Source organism: Babylonia areolata, chromosome 3, assembly GCF_041734735.1.
Source record: "Babylonia areolata isolate BAREFJ2019XMU chromosome 3, ASM4173473v1, whole genome shotgun sequence".
Taxonomy (NCBI): domain Eukaryota; kingdom Metazoa; phylum Mollusca; class Gastropoda; order Neogastropoda; family Buccinidae; genus Babylonia; species Babylonia areolata.
This window is the reverse complement of record NC_134878.1, coordinates 43,978,184-43,998,638: the sequence shown is the minus strand read 5'-3', so window position 1 is coordinate 43,998,638 and position 20,455 is coordinate 43,978,184. Positions and strand designations below refer to the sequence as shown.

The 20,455-nt window shown below is 39.0% G+C and overlaps 1 protein-coding gene across 1 annotated transcript in view; it reads right to left on the bottom strand.

Annotated features, from left to right (window-relative positions):
* LOC143280005 (post-GPI attachment to proteins factor 6-like) overlaps positions 1-20,455 on the bottom strand; it is a 38,440-nt gene that overhangs the window by 5,882 nt on the left and 12,103 nt on the right. Inside the window, exons 2-12 of the mRNA XM_076584445.1 lie at positions 18,269-18,458; positions 16,628-16,826; positions 14,368-14,507; positions 12,610-12,890; positions 11,185-11,327; positions 9,818-9,985; positions 6,288-6,526; positions 4,995-5,140; positions 3,850-4,028; positions 1,876-2,139; positions 975-1,191 (exon numbers count right to left, since the gene is read on the bottom strand). Of these exons, the coding sequence (XP_076440560.1) occupies positions 975-1,191; positions 1,876-2,139; positions 3,850-4,028; positions 4,995-5,140; positions 6,288-6,526; positions 9,818-9,985; positions 11,185-11,327; positions 12,610-12,890; positions 14,368-14,507; positions 16,628-16,826; positions 18,269-18,458 (2,166 nt within the window). The remainder of the gene's footprint in view (positions 1-974; positions 1,192-1,875; positions 2,140-3,849; positions 4,029-4,994; positions 5,141-6,287; positions 6,527-9,817; positions 9,986-11,184; positions 11,328-12,609; positions 12,891-14,367; positions 14,508-16,627; positions 16,827-18,268; positions 18,459-20,455) is intronic.

Genomic DNA, 20,455 nt, shown 5'->3' with positions numbered 1-20,455 from the left:
AAACCAGGCAATGCATGTTTAATAGAAGCCAAACTGAAGCAACTTTTTCTTTCAGGTCTACATACCCCTTTTCTTTTCCACACATAGGTAGACAACAAACCTCTGTCAAAGGGATCTCTTCCAGTGTGCTGACAGGAATATATCCCTGAGCCATTTCTGAGTATGTGAAAGTTCTTTTCATTGTTGAAAAAAGCACAGATCAGTGTTTTCCAGTCTGACTGCATTATTACAAGTATAGTCATGGAAAATTCTAAACCTTGTAAATCAGACTTAGTTTTGTCTTCATTGATCAACCATACAACAAAAGCTTGATTAATCTTCATTTCACACTAGTCACTTTCTCATGGAGAACCTAAGGGTTGTCACTCTCTTCCTCGGCTCTCCTTTTCTCTTTTTTTTTTCTGAAATCTCAATGCAGTTTTTTCCCCCTTGACCCATGTTCTACATTAGCACATAGTGGCATTTCTCTCACATCACTTACCTCAACCTCCATGGTGGAAACACATTATGCTACTGTCCCAGCACCATGGATCTATTAGTCTTATGTCACCAAGTGGCCACCAACTGAATTTTGAGATTTACTTTCCTTTTTGTTTCATGATAAGTGAGAATGATGATAATGCATTTGCAATCTTTATTTGAAATTTCAGGAAAGGGTTGTCTACCACATACACTTCCTTTCATAATATTTCTAGGCTTCTATCAGATTCAAAAGATACAGATATATGCAGTGTTAAGAAATTTGAAGTGGATGTCAAACTGAAGACTTAATTATCTGTTTAGTAACAGAATCCATCTCTTTCTAAAATGTATCACTCTCATAGAATTATACTTCATGGTTTCTGTATCTTTGAAGCAATTTTTAACTTTCCTCATATTTTGTTTCAAACATCACACACACACACACACACACACACGTGCGCACACACACACACACACACCTACACATATACACAGGCCTAAAAGCAACTGACCTGAGTTTCCGCTGGCTCGTGGAGGCATGAGAAAGCAAGGCGTGACCATCAGGGAAAAATGCCAGAAGCTGTGGGTGTACTGGTAAGTGGACTGGTGCCACATCAGACCATAGTTCACTCCGATGCCAATGGCCGCCAGCACCACCCCTGGTAACAGGAAGCACAGGTAGCGCCGCCTGGTGGGAAACAACTTTTTCCTGCTCCACATCACCAACGCCTGCACACAGATACCAAAATCTCAACATTGCTGAGCTGCCTGAGTTGTTTTATAAATACATGTACACATGCAGATTTAAGGATAATGCCTGTAATCATGTAATACAACAAGGTGTGAATTAAATACAAAGTGTTCATTCCTCCCTCCACTCACTCCATTCAAATAAATTTTCAATCTTTGTATCCCTCTATGACTTGTTTCTCTGAGGTTAAGAATACCTTTTAACCCCATTAACTTAGTCACCCTCATTCTCTTTTTCTTTTGCAAGACATGCATCAACTAGGCCAGACAGGTATGTCACACAAACTGACAAATATCAAAGTTGTACTACATATGTGTAATAGTGCAGATGTTTAAATATGCTCGCCCAAAACCCAATGGGTTGCAAACTGACATAAAGTCAAGTGTAGAATTTTGACATCCTCTTAATTTAAGCTGCACAAATCCTATTGTTCTGATCAAGCTCTGTCACAAATGCAGGTTTCAGGAATGGCTGATTTAAACATCTCCATCACGTTACATTTACATGAAGATGTGTAGGGGTAAGCACATATTAGCCACATGAGCAAAATGTGTCCCACTAAATACAAATATCTGGAAAAAAAATCATCCAACCAACAAACATAATGAGCTATGGAAGCAATCCATGCCCCCTCCCTAATACACACATAGAATTATACTCACCCAGCTGATAATCAGGACGACACCTGCCACAACAAGAGGCATGATGTGTACAAGATCATTGTGGCGATCACTGTTCATGAAAACAGCAATCACTAAAGCTCCAGTAACCAGCAGGAAGGCTCTACAGCGATCTGGGATCCTTGCCATGAATAACAAAATGGAGTAAAAGGAGAGTATAGAGCCAAAAAAGTCGCAGAAAGCCAGCGTGTTATAATCCATGATGCACAACTTGAACACTGGGCTGGCATCGCAAGCATGGTAAAACTGAAACAAATTCATTATAATTTATGCTGTGACTTGATGCAAGCTGGTCATACAAACTATATAAAAAAAAAAAGTGCTTTCTACTTCTGTCCTATATTCTTATTCATGCTGTATTTTAGAATATGACACTGTTTGAAATTACAAAAAGCTTTACTTTTTCAATCATGTCAACAACCTGTCATGTACCAGGCATGTGGAGTGATGGCCTAGAGGTAACGTGTCTGTGTCTGCCTAGAAAGCAAGAAAATCTGAGCGCACTGGTTCGAATCACGGTTCAGCCGCCAAATTTTTCTCCCCCTCCACTAGACCCTGAGTGGTGGTCTGGACGCCAGTCATTCAGATGAGACGATAAACCTGAGGTCCCGTGTGCAACATGCACTTAGCGCACATAAAAGAACCCACGGCAATAAAAGGGTTGTTCCTGACAAAATTCTGTAGAAAATCGACTTCAACAGGAAAAACAATAAAACTACAGGCAGGAAAAAATACAAAAAATGGGTGGCGCTGTAGTGTAGCGACGCGCTCTTCCTGGGGAGAGCAGCCCCAAATTTCACACAGAGAAATCTGCTGTGATAAAAATAAATACAAACGCAAGTAATATTTTTTCCTCAGTTACTTCATAATAGTAAACAATACGCACAGTCTTGGGGGGGGGGGGGGGGGGGGAGGGGCGAGCAGGTTCCCAAGAAATTTATATCTTTTCCTTGCTCATTTTCTTGAAATGTGTACACTTGTAAAGCCATGTGTCTAAACTGCTTTTTCAAGACCAACTTTTAATACTAAATTTCAAAGTAATATTTCAAACAATGTTTGTATATTTGTTTTAGCATCTATAATTGGCTATTAAAACAAGTGAATGACTTAAATACGGAATGGGTCAATCCACAGAGTGCTGAAAAGATTTAACTGGTACATTTAGCATGTGCATGCATGCGCACTTGTATGTGTCAACACAGATATCAGGTCAAGACAATGTTATTATTTCTAAAGAAAAATTCACATGTGGTTGTGTTGCTCATGTGCACAATTCAAACTTTAAAATATGCATTTAAAAGAAATGTATGTGTTTAAATAATGAAGAGTTGACAAAAAATCATTAAGTTACATTCCAAATTCAAGTTTTAATTATCCTGTCACTCCTATTGAGTATGGAGGATTGCTGCAAAATAATCTTTTCATGCCCAGAACAATCATTTCCAAATAGACAACAATGTCACATAAAAGCTGAGAAAACACAAATGTCTTTTAACTCCAAAAGTGTAGCTGGCAACATCTGCAAATCTAATCATCTTACTTACAGTTAAAATGACTTTTTTGCCTCCTTTGAACATATTACAAAAATTAAAAACCGATTTTGGATACAAATATTTTTTCGTAACTGATCATAATTGGGACATTCCATTATAAAACATAACTCATCCCCAATCACAGACATGTTACAAACCTTACAAAGTCCTAACTCTCAAGGTATGCTTTTGTGTCTCCCTGTTTCTATTTCCAGCTTATGATTGCTACTTCGAAATCCAATTTACATTTACATATATGTGAACACACACACACACACACACACACACACAACTTCTTGTCACTGAATCAAACAATCAGTCACCTTCACACATTTAACATTAGCCATGTCGGACAAAGAAAAAAAAACGAGAAAAAAAACTGTTGCAACATGGCTCCCTCAATCCCTCTGAGCGTTGTACTCACAGCAGAGAAGAAGGCATTGAAGAAGAAGATGGCCGCCAGGGTGAAGTAGCACCTATACAGAGCCAGGCAGATGGCCGGGAGAAAGGACAAGTTGCTCAGCGTCAGAAGGTACACAGCCCTCAGCTGCTGCCCGTCCGACAGACTGTATGTGTCATCGTTACACAACAGCCCTCTGTAGCCTGCAACACAAGTTTTTTTCATTCAACAACGCGGCCTTTTCAGTTCATAAGAAACGGAGAAGGTTGAAGAGAGGGGAAATCTTTTTGTGTGTTCATCTATGAAAGTGCGTGTGTGTGTATGTGTGCTTGCATGCACACACGTGTGTGTGTGTGTGTGTGTGTGTGTGTGTGCATGTGTGTGTGTGTGTGTGTGCTCATGTATGCGCCTGCATGTAAGTGTGCGTGTGTGTGTGTGTGTGTGTGTGTGTGTGGGCATACATGTCTCTGTGTGCTCCACCGATTCTCCACATAAAATAAACTAGACCAATGTCAATGAAGTCTGAACTGAGGGACAGATTGCTTGAACATGTATTGAAAAATGATAAATTGAAGGTCATGTGATCCCCCCAAAAGTTTTTCGTGTTTGAAGTTATCCCATGACAATGACTGGAATGTCTTCAGTGAAACATGACAGACAGACACACCAAAGGATAAATCTTAATCTCTTAGCTCAGCACTGGGTGTACAATGTATGTTCTCTATTTTGTACTGCTCTGAACCCACCAGACATTCTTGCATACATCCTGTAACATTTGATGACATCAATAGCAATGTGCAATCTTCCATTATAGTAACTTCCCTTTGTGAAGAAGGGACTGGATACATTTCCCTTGGTTTGATGACAATCAACGGTTGGGATCAAGTCGCTGGCAACCTACCAAAGTTGTTAGATAAAAACGCATGCAGGTGTCTATCACACAAACACATACACATTTTTAGACATTCTATTTTCATCATTCAACTACATGAAACAGTGTCAAGAAACACCAGTGAAGGGGTCGTCAAGAAACAAACAGCTTCCTATTATTTCAACAACAAAAATGACGATGATATTCCATCAAGAAAAACAACAGCAGAACTACAACATAAGAACATTTATTACAAACAAAAAATTCTTATTGCTGAATAAACTAGGAGAAAATTTACCTGCATAACAGTCACAACCAGCAAAGACAAGGTTAGCATCAGTGTAGATCTGACAGTATCCATAACGTCCGCAATTGTTGGGAGCACACTGCACAAGTCTGACTGATAACTGCACCTTTGGGAGCTCCTCACAGTGTTTGGGTCCTCTGAAATGTCATTTCTATCTTTTTTTCATCGCATTAAGAAACCATAATCCCAGATAAACTATTTGAAACCATACTTGAAATATCAAATATACAAGACAAGTGCGCGTAACATATATGTATGTTCATATACATATATACCTATATGCTTCATTGTATTATGAAACCATAATCCCAGATAAATTATTTGAAACCAAACTCAAAATATCAAATAAACAATACACACTCGCATTAACGTACACCTGTGTTCATACACATATATACACATGCTTATTAACTCATCAACGAATGATATAAACAATATTTTTGGTCACAGATAATCCCTTTAGTTTTAAAACCAGACTGTTCAAAAATTAAGTCAAAACAGCAGTAATGTGAATATTCAAACAATATACATGGCAATAATATAGGTAATTTGGAACACAAACATTTCTTTTTCAACCAGATTGTTTGAGCAGCACAAATTAAGAGAGAGAAAAAATCAAAGAGTACATAAACATCTTGTGATAATGATGAAGGTACTCTGGGGGACCAATAATTCTTTTACAATCAAACATTATATTCTAGTATGTAGGTGGCTGATAGAATGAACGACCCATGGATCAGCATTCTCAAGCAGCTTTGCAGATCCATTCCAACACTCCGGCATTCATGAATTTCTGAACAAATTTCAATTCAAAATAAGTTTTCTCTCTGGCAATGTCACTGAAATGGGAATGAACCTTTGTGAATAAACTTGCAAACTCACATGCTTCCAAGTTAAGTTTAAATACTGATTAAAAGAAAAAAAGAGAGGCATAATATATGCAAAAGTGTAAACACTCTTTTGTAAACTGTGCACCTCACCAAAATAGCAGCACTGATTCCTCCACAGCTAAATCTGTACAAAACTCTGATCACTTAATTATCATCACTGAAATTTATTTTGCATCAATTTCAGCCAGAGACTAAACTATAACTGATTTACAAACACAAGTCATTTGCACAACAACATGTTGCCTGTCTGAATAAAGCCGACTGAAAGCTGCCTTTAGGTGCTCATTCTTTCTTTTCTGTGTCACTGTCAGGTTTCAGTCACGTGCACACGCACATCAGGTCTTCAGACGCACACACATACACATGTGTACCTGAAAAGTCCACACCAACCTACCTGCACTGACTCTGCATAGCCATGTACCATGACCCAGAGGTGGGGAAGGGCAGGTACACCTGGCTGAACACCGGCGGGTCGGTGCCGTTGGAGGCTGCGGTGCTGCTGTTCCAGGCCGTGGTGTTCAGCGTGAGGAGGGCTCCGCCAGGACACTCGTCCACACTGCCGTTCACAGCCAGGCGGTGGGCCATTGCACACACCCACACCACGCCCTCCCAGTCCTTGGTCTGCTCTGTGATCTGTACAGTCACCTTTTGTTTCAAGTAAGTGTCTGTGCAAACAATTTGTCTTTGAGTGTGCATAACTTTGTTTTTTTAACCTCTTGACTGCGCTGTTGACGTACGGCGTACGTCATGAAATCTCGCTCAGCAATGCTGTATTGACGTGCGCCGTACGTCATGTTACAACGTTCTATGTTTCGAGTCCCGCATTACAGAAAATACAGTCTGCTAACTATTAAATTAGCTCCCCTGAGAGCTCTTTATCTCCTGAGTTCCATAACCTAAAATTATTCATTGGATTGTCATATTTATGGCGAAAGTTTTGCAAGTTTGTACGAAGCTCAAGTTGTGTTTGCAAAGCCATGGCTGAACGCAGACAAACCCCAACACTTGCACTTGTATTGAAAGAATTCTTTCGCGATGCAAACAGAAGAGATGAAGATTGTGGACTGAATGAGACAGAACTGCTTGAAGTTGATGCCGAAGACACTGATTTTGACAGTGGAGGGGGGTGGGCGGTGGACTGAGTTGTTTGACGAAACTGAAGACAGACAAGCTCAGCTGATTCAAGATGCAGGTGGGTGTTTTCAAGGTTTGTCAGTTTATTATTTGCTTTCCATTTGATGTAACAATGAATATGACTGCATTGTGTGTGTTTTGAATGTGTTAGCTGTGGCTTCGTCAGTCACTGATCAGTGTGTGTGACTGAGAGAGAGTCAGTCACGTGGGTACTGTGTCTGACCATCACAGCCCAGGGGGCGTGGCTTGCTGGCTGGCTCATTGTTGATGACAGCATGTGTCGCTTGCCTGCAGCCTTCTGTGTGTTCGTTCCTGAGTGTGTATTGGTTTGTTGTTGTTGTTATTGTTGTTGTTGTGTGTGTGAGTGAGTGAGTGAGAGAGAGACCGGGGGGTGCGGGGGAGAGATGATGTTTATAAAACTGAAATCAGAGAATGATATACAGAACTGTATGCCTAAATTACTTTGTAAATGCAACACTTGTAGAAGTGTGTGTGTGTGTGTGTGTGTGTGTGTGTGTGTGTGTGTGTGTGTGTGTGTGTGTGTGTTTTGTCATTTTGTTTTGTATGAGAAAGAGAGAATGAAGGGGGTGTGGCATACCATGAACCAGTTTCAGTGTGTGTGTGTTTTGGGGGTTTGGGGTGGGGGTGGGGTAGGTATGTGTGTATTTGTATTTCAGCTTCTGAAGACAATCAGAAATAAAATGGTACCATTTCATGATCTTTTTATATCTAAAAAACAAAACAAACAACAACAAAAAAAACCCAAAACCCAACAGACTTGTCTTTTATGCAATGTGTTTCAGGTATGCAGCATGGTGATGATCATGATGTTCATCCTGGACCATCTGGAGTTGACAGCTTGCCACAAACCTACAACTGAAGACCAGCAGCAGCAAGACCAAAAGGCAGTAAACAAGCCTCCAGCAATTCTGGATTACAACAAAAACATGGGTGCCATGGACCATCATGACCAACAGCTGCAGCCCTACGATGTCACAAGGAAAACCCTGAAGTGGTACAAATAGCTGTGTGTGCATTTTCTACAAATTGCCATGCTGAATGCACACATCCTCTACAAAAAAGCAGGCAACAGCAGTACACTCCTGGACTTCAGAAGGATGTAATTAGTGCCATGATTTTTGGTGACCAAGACACTGCTAAAGATGACCACGCTGTTTGTCTTGTGTGGACGACACTTCATCCCACCTACCCCACAGAAGGCCTGGCCACAAAGGAGGTGCAGTCTGCTGGAAGAAAGGACAAAGAAAGGATGTGGGGTTCTACTGCCCAGACTGCCCCAGCAAACCAGCACTGTGTCTTGAAGACTGTTTCTGCAAGTACCCCACACAGCGTTTTTACTGGCGGTAGATCCTGGGTGAGTACACCCTTTTCATTCTTTGTGTGGACTGTGTTGGAGTCTTTTGCACCTGGACACTGTTGCTCAGCCTTGACAGTGTGTGTGGTTGATCACAACAGTCACAAGAAAGACAGGTTGATAACCTGGTTGATATTGTAGCACCTACATGATGGAATGACAGTCCCAATTTTTTTTATTAATGCATTTGATGGAATTTTTCTGTCAGATTGACTCATTATTTGAACATGTGAGTATCAAAAGCAAAATCTTGGTTCATTTTCCTTTCATTTGATATATACTTTTATGCACTTACCTTCAGTACTTTTTGAAATATAAGCAAATTAAAATCATTGGCGTGTTTTTCTTGTTTTTCTGAAAATTTTCTCAGCATAGGCCATAGCAAAACGTACTAGCAGTGAAGGGGTTAATCAGAGCACTGGTTAGATATATAGGCGACTGAATTCATATCAAACACAGGTACAAGCCCATATTCACACAAACGCATAAATGCTCACAAACACAAACAGCTTCTTTAGAACTTGTGCATGCACACACGCATGCACACGAACACGCACTTTCCTTTCATTCGGGTGGCTTGAAATCATGCTGACTGCAAAAAGCAGTACACTGTTTTAGTTTTAGTTTCTTACATCCAGGGTTGAAAGACCAATTCTTTCTCAAGGAAATGTGAGGAAATTAATAAGTATATATCAAAAGCACCAGAGAGTGCCAGTATGCTTTTTTCCATTTTGAATGTTTCAAGGACAAAACATTATGAAAACATAAAATCATTAAATGTATTTGTTTCGAAAATACCCCAGATGTCTAAATTCTACTTGATTTTCAATAAGTGATTGTTTTTCATGGAACAAGGTCAGTCTTACAGCTACAGAGAACAATGAAAAGCTTAGTGACAGCATGAATTGCATGATGTTTATTGGCATGCTTTTTTCCCCCACCAATGACAAAAATTTCAATGGCAAAGTAGTATGATGTAATTCATATCTTGAATGTTTAGATATTTTTGTTGTTTCGGTTGTGGTTGTTGATGCTTCAAGAACTTGAATTTTGAATTCATTTTTTTATATTATTAAATAAAATATATTTGCATAAAAATAATTTTACAGTATAGTGAAAAGAAAGCAATAATGAACGACATTTATAAATAAACCTAAGTTATAATTACTCATGATCACATCTTCTAATAATACCATATATATTGATATACAATGTAAAATCATTAAAAAAAAAAAAAAATTAAATTTAAATTTAAAAAATGTCAAATCAGCTAGAAGTAAGTTGCAGAAAGAAAGATCTGAGAGTGACAGGTCCACAGAATCTAATAAATTCCATCTCAATGGTGGAAGTTAAAATAAATATACAACTAAATAGAGACAAACAAAATTTCATGAGAATCAAACATGAAAACGTACCTGAAGTTTTGCCATTATGTACAAGGTGCCACCAGAGTCTAAAGAATTCTGCAGACTGAAAGTTCGAACTTCTGTGCTGGTGTCTGGCACGTAGACATTAAAGTCAGGAATGATTTCGCTATCGTTGGTCCATGTGCCGAATTCTGCACTGAAGCCAAAAGAAACGGCCTGCAATGCACATAATTCATACCATCTTCAAAACACTCAAATACTGACTTAAAACTGACAAAAAAAGTGGCATTATACTATCAGTTAATCAGTCTGAAGGACCTGACTTCTTTATGCATGTTCATGCTTCCCTGAAATCAATGCATCCTGTTCAAAGGACTCTGGACACATATTTTCTCAACAATGCCATTTATCTTTCATTACAACTTTTTTTCATTAATACCAATTCACCTAAACAAACGTCTTCACTTAATCAGCCAGGAACTTGGCTGAAGACCATTAACACTGAGACACTATTCAGCAACAAAGGAGCAAACCTCACACATTCCAGTCTAAACCTGACTAATGACTGAACTGAAAGCATTGAATGCATTTGCAAGGGACGTTTAACGGTAGAGCATGTTTTAACCCGCTGTTTATAAATGAAAACTTTTTTGCCTCCAGAAATTAATGAACACATGTTACCAGTTTCAAATGCTAATATTTTCTGGAAAAGTTATATATTTCTAAATGTTCTTTAACAAAGTTAGCTAGTTATGTGTTAAATAGACCAGCTGGTTGTCCCACATGAACCTCTTTTCAAATAATAATCTACAGAAGCAGTGCATTCAATATTTGATTATTGATTATTTTTTGTCCTAATCCCGCTTCCCCAGTCCCCCCTCTCACACACACCTCACCAATACTGCTTTTTTTCTTTCTCCAATCACTGACACTCACACTCTCCATTTTACATTTTGTACTCTATCTTTTCCACATTCTGTTCTCTCTCTCTCTCTCTTCCTTTCTTAGCCCCCACCCCCCATCCCCCCTTCCCTCCACCGCCCCCCTTTTCATTCAAATATACAGAAATGTTGATTTCTAATGAATAATGACCATAATCATCATTATGATAGAAATGATAATAATCCAAATAATAATATCATTTATTTTCAGTCTAATATCATCATCTTAGATGAACAGACTATAAATAAATAAATGAAAATCAGCTGGGCAGAAGCTGGAATCAGTTTTGTGCCCATCCTTGCACATGAACAAGGGTGGTGGGAATTCAACTGAACTTCTTCCAGAGTAATATAGGATCTTTTTTTTTTTTTTTTTTGCTCTCTTTCTTTCACACACACACACACACACACTCATGTGCGAGCACACACACACAAGCACATGAATCAACTCAGCAGTAACAGAGACCGACTCACTTCACTTGGAGGCTCACTTAAACGACCCAGATAACCACGGTTGATGCAGGAAGGATGGTTCACTGCCAGCAGGTCTTTAAATGATATACTACTGTCAGCCTTCCCGTATGTTCCACTGTACTGCACTGCTCCCACTTCACATTCTGCAAAATCAGTTTCGCTTCCCAGTCAGACACTGGAAAATCAAGATGTGAAAAAAGAGGGCCAAGCGCCCAAACGATCAACGCAGTCATGTATCCTGTTTGAAAATATGGTTACATGCAAAGACAAGGAGTCCACAAAAGGACAGAAACATATAAAAAGCAAAAAAAACTTAGCCGCAAATGTAGGACAAGTCAGGAAATCCAAGATGGCTGCCGGAAAAGAGGATGCTGCTTCCAGTAACACAAGGGAGGTAACTACCCAGGTAGGCTATTTGCCGCAGCTTCTTTTGATTTCTCCGCATAGTGGACTAGTAGTTTGGACAGGACAGGAATCCAGACCCCTGCCAGAGTCTGCACCAATGGGTCATGGTTAAGTATGTGTAATTAAAATAGCATATAAGAATCAATACGTGAAAAATAGCATGTGTAATTCTCACATCAAAAAGGAAAGTCAGAGACAGCAATTTCCAACATAAGTTCCTTTGTCCTCCATCAAACTGTTATTCACATGCACAGAGAAACTTACGGATTGACATGTCACAAAATGTGGAGAAACTGACCTATGACATGTCACAGACACATGGAGGAACTGTAATGACATGTCACAGAAACTCTTAACACACAAAGAGAAACCTGTAGAATGACATTTCGCAAAATATGGAGACACTTATCTATGACATGTGGCATACACAAGGAGAAGCTACAGCATTTGTGCACAGATTTGTGATGACAGGCTATGGGCTCAATTCAATGTTGTGTACTCAATACCCCTTGGTAGACTACAGATGACTGGGACTCTTGTGTTCCTTCCAGCTACAGCCATGAGTTTGAGTGCACAGACAGGGACCACATAATGTATTTTTATGCATATCACAACCATACAACTTTACTACCATGACTGTCACCAAATACAAAAGAGCTAGTTTAAACTAGAGATAACCCATGTTTTCCCCTGTTTCTTTTTCTTTTTGTCAACCTGTGCTGAAAAAGTCCTGAAAACAGAAGGCAAAGTCTGACACTACAAACCAGTGATGCATATAAAAAGACTTGGAAAGTCTTGGCAAATAAGATGCAATTTCTTCCATAACATACAAGATGAAGCAATTGAGAGAGAGTGTGTCGATCTGCATGTAGAGCTTGGTCTTTGACTGATTATAAACTCTATATAATTATCAATACTACTACTAATAATAATAATAACAATACTAATAAATAATAATTATCATAATAATAATACGGAATTGTAAACCGACAGTCACACTGCAAAACAGTGTCTACAAACCTTGAACATAAAAACGGACATCAAATGTGACATTCTGGTCTTTCACAGTGTCTTCAAAGGAAAATGTGACGTAAAGGCCTTGCTCCAGAACTGGGGACAGAACCTTCAGCAGGCACCAGGGACCTTGCTGATGGCAGTCGATGCTGACCGACGAGTTATCATCAATGGCCAGAGAGTTAGCTGTCGTCATGGTCACAGGACATTTACCGCTGCTGCTGCCATTGTGGTGACAGTTGCTGATGTTGATGGAGTAGGACATTGTGAAGTCAGGAACTCTGAAACTGATGAAATAAGAAAAGAAAAACACTGAATATGGGATGTGAGCAGTGAAAGTCAGAGGGAACAAAGAGAAATTATAAAGACAACACTGGAACAAACAAGCTAAATTGAGACAAAATTACAAAGTCACAAATTACAAAGTCACAAATTACTGGTACTTCTGCATCCCTTGGCTGTGACACTAATGTTCACTCAGATGTACAACTGGATTTTTACGTGTGATCATTTGTACCCCAAACTGTTTATGCAGCCATAGTCAATTTTGTGTGGCTGTGCATGCTGGGTACATATACTTTCCCTTAACTCACCAAATGCAGACATGGTTATGAGATCTTTAACTTGCACACATACCTTGCACACACAAAGGGGGCTTAAGAATCTAGCTGGACTGCACATAATTAGCTGACCTGGGAGATCAGAAAACCTGAACTCCGCCTTTAACCTACCAGACACAGTGACTGGGACCTGGCCACAGGAACAACAGACTGAAAGTCCAATGTTCTAACCATCTGGCTGATGCCCCCTGTCACACAAAACAGTGAGAAATGCACATGCCTTAACATTGTGATGAGTTGGAATAAGATGATTTATTAGCATTTTTATACTGCCACAGCCTAAAATTAAAACTATTTGGAATAACAAATTTTACAAATCAAGCAACCTGAAAGATTAGGAAAACTGCGTGGATGGGGGATAACTTGGGGGCAAGAGAGTCACTGCAAATCATGAAGTGTTCAACTCATAAAAAGAACACATTCACACACTTATTTTGACAGTTTGGCACTACCACATCAAAACCAACCCAAATCTTTGATGTAATGTGCCAGCCGTACAAAATATATTCTCATATAAAATGGAAAAAAATTATCTAGGTGACTTTCCACAATGGTGATGGCAACACATCTCTCATGTTGCTGACTTGTGGATGCATGCCTGTAAACACACTATTTCTTTCTTCTGAAAAATAAAATAAATAAAAAAGTGAATAAAATTACAAATACATTCTCCAATAAAAATGAAATAGAACTTTTGTGCTATAGTGTGCTTAACAGTATCATATCCTAACGTTGGTGGCAAAAAAAATGTGTACTGTGACTGCATAATGTTGCAAGATCACACACACATATGCATGCATATACACACATATTGTGCTGCCCTTAATGTCTCACATATTCAAGTTCTTTACCAACATTGTATTGTATTGTACTGTATTGTCCTGAAACAAGTATTGTATTGTGCTGCAACAAGTACTGTATTGTGCTGCAACAAGTACTGTGTTGTGTTGTGTTGTGTTGTGTTGTGTTGTGTTGTGTTGTGTTGCATTGCATTGTATTACTTTTTGTCACAACAGTTTTCTCTGTATGAAATTCGGGCTGCTCTGCCAAGGAAGACCTCATTTCTGACCGACAACCATTCAACTGCAGACTTTAAGGAAACGGTTAAATTGAAATCAAACTGAAATGCATGCCCCAAGAATACCTGTAGATCTGTGTCAGACCTTCCTGAGAGCTGATCCTGCTGATGCTGTCAACTGGTAACGATGCCATGGACGTCCTCAATGTGTAATTGGCCATTACACTCATTTCTGTTCCTCCTTCCATCTTCTGATGCCACTGTAACTGTTTTACAGAAGTGATAAAAAAATTTATTTACATATATCATAATGCGTTCTTTGCGCACACACGCACACACATGCCTGCACATGCACCATATCTGCGTGTTCAAGTGTGTCCTTATATCTTTGGATTTAATGTGTTCGTTCTTTAATTTAGCGTCTTTTCACTATTAGTGATATTAGATGATAAAAAAAAAAGAAATGAAAAATAAGTGGGGTGGGGTGGGGAGAGGGGGGCAGGGAGAGGGGAATGAGAAGTCAGGATAATACAGAAATGGTAGAGAACTACTAAGAAATGCATAACTAACATGAAATTAGCTTTAACAGTAACAATTCAATAATGATGATAATAACTAAAACCATAAACACAATTATGAAGTACATTAAAGGAATGTAGAAATAAGGCTATGAACAAATGCCTTTGAAAGTTCTACTAATCGAACCTCGTTAGAAATAACTTCCCAAAAATTATCTGCAAAATAGTTACTCTCTATGAAATACTTGGGAAAGAAGATACGTAACTGCTCACAGTGAAACGAAATGTATGTGTGCATGTATGTGTGTGTTTGTGTGTGTATGTGTGCATGCACGTACGCATGCATATGCTGTGGAAGCATCTTTTTTGTTCTATTTTGTTCTGGTGTATATCCGTCTGTTAATTCATTCCTCTATTCTGCTAAAATTACTGTTGCTTAGCAAATGCTAGTATGATAGGATGTGATTTTACCTGTTCTTCTGTGGGCTGAAATTTCCACTTCATTCATACGAGAATTGTGTTTTATGTACATGGCCCAGCCTTGTATAGCAAACTCCATTTTCAGGGGTGCACATGTATAGTGGCATAAAGACGTTTGAAAACAAAAGAATGCTGGCCATTAAGGAGAAGCATGAGCGAAGGAAGCAGGGCTCAACTTCTGGAGACGTTTTCCCTTGCAACACCTGTGGGAAGTGCTGTGCATCCAGAATCGGCTTCTTCTCCCATTTGAGGACACAAAACGACAGATAAGCCTGCCTGCCTACTCATCCGTCGGTCTGACGGGAGACTCCATCACATGTATAATCCACCAAACACTGACAAGCATCACTGACATGAATCACAACATCTTCATCAAACTCCGCATTTGATCTTCTGCATATGCATACACATAGACCGCATCATGCATTTCCAAGTTGTGGACCTGGAAAATTTATTATGAAAAAAAAGAAGAAAACAAAGAACTCTAGCCTCATAACCCACCAGGCGCTGATTAGAATCAAACCCAAACTCTCAGATTGAAAGTCTAACACTCTGACCATTCAATGATGGTTTCCCTCGATACAATGTGATAAACTGGCATCTGTTACAGTGTGAAACAGAGCAGTGCCGTTTGCAACACATCATTTCATATAGACACACACCAAACTGTATTTATTATGTCACACCCTGTGTTATAATGCTAAACTGTAAAATGTACCATTACAGCACCCTGTTATACACTTCTGTACTGCTCTACATCATATTCATTGACAAACTTTGATTATGGTATATCAGACTGTATAATATACACGTCACGATGTGACAAAACAACTTTTTCCAGACCAGACTGAAAATATCACACACCAAACTCAAGGGCAAACTCAATCAAAAATGTGTCTGCTACACAGCTGAAAAAAGAATCTGGCAGTTATCCTGGTATCTGATGTTGAGTTTTCATCAGTTTTTGTTTTGTTTTCTAAATACATTTAAAGGAAATTTTCTTTCTAAAATTACGTTTAAGTAACATACTTACCGTGACCCACTAGTGCAGACTCCGGCAGGGGTCTGACATTCCTGTCCTGTGCAAACTACTACCCGCCTATGCAGAGAAAACGAAAGTAGCTACGGCCGATAACCTCCCTAAGTAGGTTACCTCCCCTGTGTATCCCTGACTAGCGCCCTCTTTTCCGGCAGCCATCTTGACTTCTTTTTTTTTTTTTTAATTAAAATTCCAGTACTTTTCCATACCCTGATGACAATTTTCCCCCCGACTTTTCCTGTCTATTGAAATGGTTTTCTCTCCTTTTTTTTTTCAGAGACTTAACTTTTCTGGGCTCCCATGACAGATCAAACCCTGATTATCAAACAACAGTTTTTGTCCCACTCACATTATCAATGATGTCTGACAGAGGATTCAGCTCAGTGGCCACCAGATAGAGACGACCAGGGGAGGGCGAGTTCAGTGTCAAGACGACTTCTGTTTCATTGTGGATCTGGTATGTCTGCTGGTCAGACGGCAGGATGTAATCATCAGGAACTGTCTCGTTGAAAACCTGGACGAGAGGAATGGCTGCCTGTCGGAGAGTGCTGCAACAGCAGAAGATGTAACCTGTAATTCTTCCTCCAGTTAAATAGATCTAATTTCTTAAAAGCATGAATTTTTTGTCATTATTTCTTATATTTCATCCCTTGCTTCATCCAGGTAGCCCTTTTATTACTTGCGATATAGTGTCCAGTATATTTTTTCTCTCTCCGATTTTGACCTTTTTTTCAAAGCATTACATTTTCATAAATTCTAATATAATGCAGTATTTCTTCCCTTTTGTGCCAAGTTGTGGTGGACACACACACACACACACACACACACACACACACACACACAAACAAACAAACAAACAAACAAACTGAAAGAAAATTTATATGAAAGAAGTACAAATACAAAGATCTTCACCCCACAGATTGTCCTTTTTCCCTTGTTCGCCTCTCCTTTTCACAAAATGTTCAGCAGATCACTCTTAGCATTCTGGTGTTAACTCATCAACAACAAAAAGTGAAATCAAGAAGAAAAAAAAGTGGGCTTATTATTGAGATTAAGAACTCAATTTAATCTGTTTTGAGAAAGGAAGCAGAATAAAAACAGTTGTAACCCTGAAGATACAATTAATGAGAGAACAATTTGCTAAAAGATCAAATCAGGTCAGCACTCTTATGATTCTACTGAACACAATATAAAATATTAACAGAATTAGCAAATCTAAAACTTATTTCAGAAGACCTGTACTCTGATCAAAAATAATCTCAAACAATTATAACTTTCCATTTACAAACAATAGTTGATTGAAATTTATGCTGAATACTCTTGCATGGTTTTTCTTCTTTTAATTCAGAAAAAAAACAACAAAAAAACCCCAACCTTTATCAGAATGACAAAATTCTTGTGCATGGTTTTCCTTCTTTTAATTCAGAAAAAACAAAACAAAAAAAAAACTATAATAGAACGACAAAGTCCTGCTTCATCGTTTCACATTTAAATCTTCTTCTTCTTCTTCTGCGTTCACTCGTATGCACACGAGTGGGCTTTTACGTGTATGACCGTTTTTACCCCGCCATGTAGGCAGCCATACTCCGTTTTCGGGGATGTGCATGCTGGGTATGTTCTTGTTTCCATAACCCACCGAACGCTGACATGGATTACAGGATCTTTAACGTGCGTATTTGATCTTCTGCTTGCATATACACACGAAGGGGGTTCAGGCACTAGCAGGTCTGCACATATGTTGACCTGGGAGATCGTAAAAATCTCCACCCTTTACCCACCAGGCGCCGTCACCGTGATTCGAACCCGGGACCCTCAGATTGACAGTCCAACGCTTTAACCACTCGGCTATTGCGCCCGTCACATTTAAATCAAAGTTTGTCTTCACTATTTTGTCTTCTTCTTCAGCATTCCCAGTCCTCACTATTATAGTTTTCGCTCATCTCTCCACCACTGTGCAAGAGGATTTCAAGACGCAAACACCTACACCTACATGAGCACTCTCCTGTTGTCACCAGCAGTGGGACCATTGAATAAAGTGACGTGGAACTCGGCCCTGTAGGTGTGATGAGGTACAGTGAAGGACAGCAGTGAGAAGGCGATGTTTTGAGCATACTGCACCACCTGTCTTCGCTCGACCCATTCATACTGCTGCTGGAACGATGTTGCCAAGGCAACGGGACCTGAAAAATGACCATGTCATTGAAACAGGGAACATGTTTTCTCACACAGTCAATGTCAGTCACAAATACAGCATGAATACTATGCTGTAGTCAGCTGCACTGTTTGCTCAGCCATTCTGTTTCTAAAGTTAGTAAAAGTTCTGAATTCTCAATGAGCAAGATGACAAAAAAGTTGGGTCATGCATATATGTATATATCTATATATATGTACATAATATAGACATCACACTTCAGAATAACTGAAATGGCTGACATCAGCAATAATAAGATTATTTAACTCAAGACACCTACTCATAACTCCCCACCCCCACTCCAGGTGCAAATCAATTTGCAAGATATGAAGTTAAACCAAAACATTTCTTGAAGCTTGTTCCATTTCTTCTTTCCGGAAACTGAAGACATATATATATATATATATAGAGAGAGAGAGAGAGAGAGAGAGATGTATGTATGTATGTATGTATGTATGTATATATATATATATATATATATATATATATATATTGTGGGGGATTGAAGATGCAGCTCAAGTTTCCACTTTTCTTTTTACTGCAACCATGCATGACATCCATTAAACCATTGTATTGATAAAAAAAATTTTTTTTAAATTCAGAATCATGCTCTCCATCTTCTTCTCTTTTTTTTCTTCCATGGAACCTTATAGCGGCATATCTAACAATCCTCCACATAAAAAAGGACATATTTCTGAGTCATGCTGTGGGTATCCATGACAATCTGGCAAAAAATTGACAGCTGTCAATGTTACCCTTCTTCTTCTTCTTCTTTCCGTTACACGACCAACATTGACTTGCAGACGACTCTGTCATGGTTCATGCATGCTGAGTATTTTCGTGTCTCCATAACCCACTGAACAATGACATAGGTTACAGGATATTTAACGTGCGTATTTGATCTTCTGCATGTGTATACACACGAAGGGGGTTCAAGCACCAGCAGGTCTGCACATATGTTGACTTGGAGATCGGAAAAATCTCCACCCTTTAGGCTTTACCCACCAGGCGCTGTAACTGTGATTCAAACCAGGGACCCTCAGATTGAAAGTCCAACGCTTAAACCACTCGGCTATTGCACCTGTCAATTACCCTTCTTTTCAATGTCAAGAACCACAAAAGCACGTAGCTGAGAGTAGTAAGGCCTATGCTTATGATCATCATGACAACATACCAGCATTGGAATCTGCAGTGTTGGTTTACAAAAGTTAAACTGATGATCATCATAATGACAACATATCTGTGTTGGAATCTGGTCTTTATGTTAATATTCCACCTTGGGGCTGATAGTAATAATACTAATATATTATTCCATATCTGTTGTCTAGTTTTTATTCACAAAACATTCCTTAAAAAAAAAAAAGTCATGACTGTGTGAACTAACATTTGACTCATTTGCGACTAACTGCGCAAGCCATCATTCAAATGTCCATGCTAATTTTTTCATTCCAGCATCATTAGCATGTTAAACTTAGATGATAAGTGCTAAAATTCCCACAGCATCTTTTGCCACTTTTGTTTTAAAACTTTTTTGTAGTAAAACTGGTGACAGTGAAACTATTCACATTTTGCACATCATACTTATCACAACACCTGTTACAAGAGGGCAGAATCAAATGATACTCCATAGAAGCTAATTTGAAGGGAGCCGCCACACAAGCTGTTTCAGTTTCAAACGAATAAGTCATCGTAACCATACAAGAGAGCTTACTGACCATACAGAATGTCTACGTTCGTCCATTTCGACTGGGATTTAGTCCTATTACAACTGGGTTTAGTATCCTAAATTAAGGGGCATGTTTTAATATCAAATGTCATGACCCATTTTCTGTGGTCTTCATCTTTTTGTTTACCTTTGCATCGTTTGGGGAGCAGTTCTCTGATTGACACAAGCTACTAACATCTCTCACGTTTTTCTGGGCCTTGCAACATGGCTGCACATTCATTGCCTTAGCACCAGGCTGAATCTTTATCAAACTGAGCACA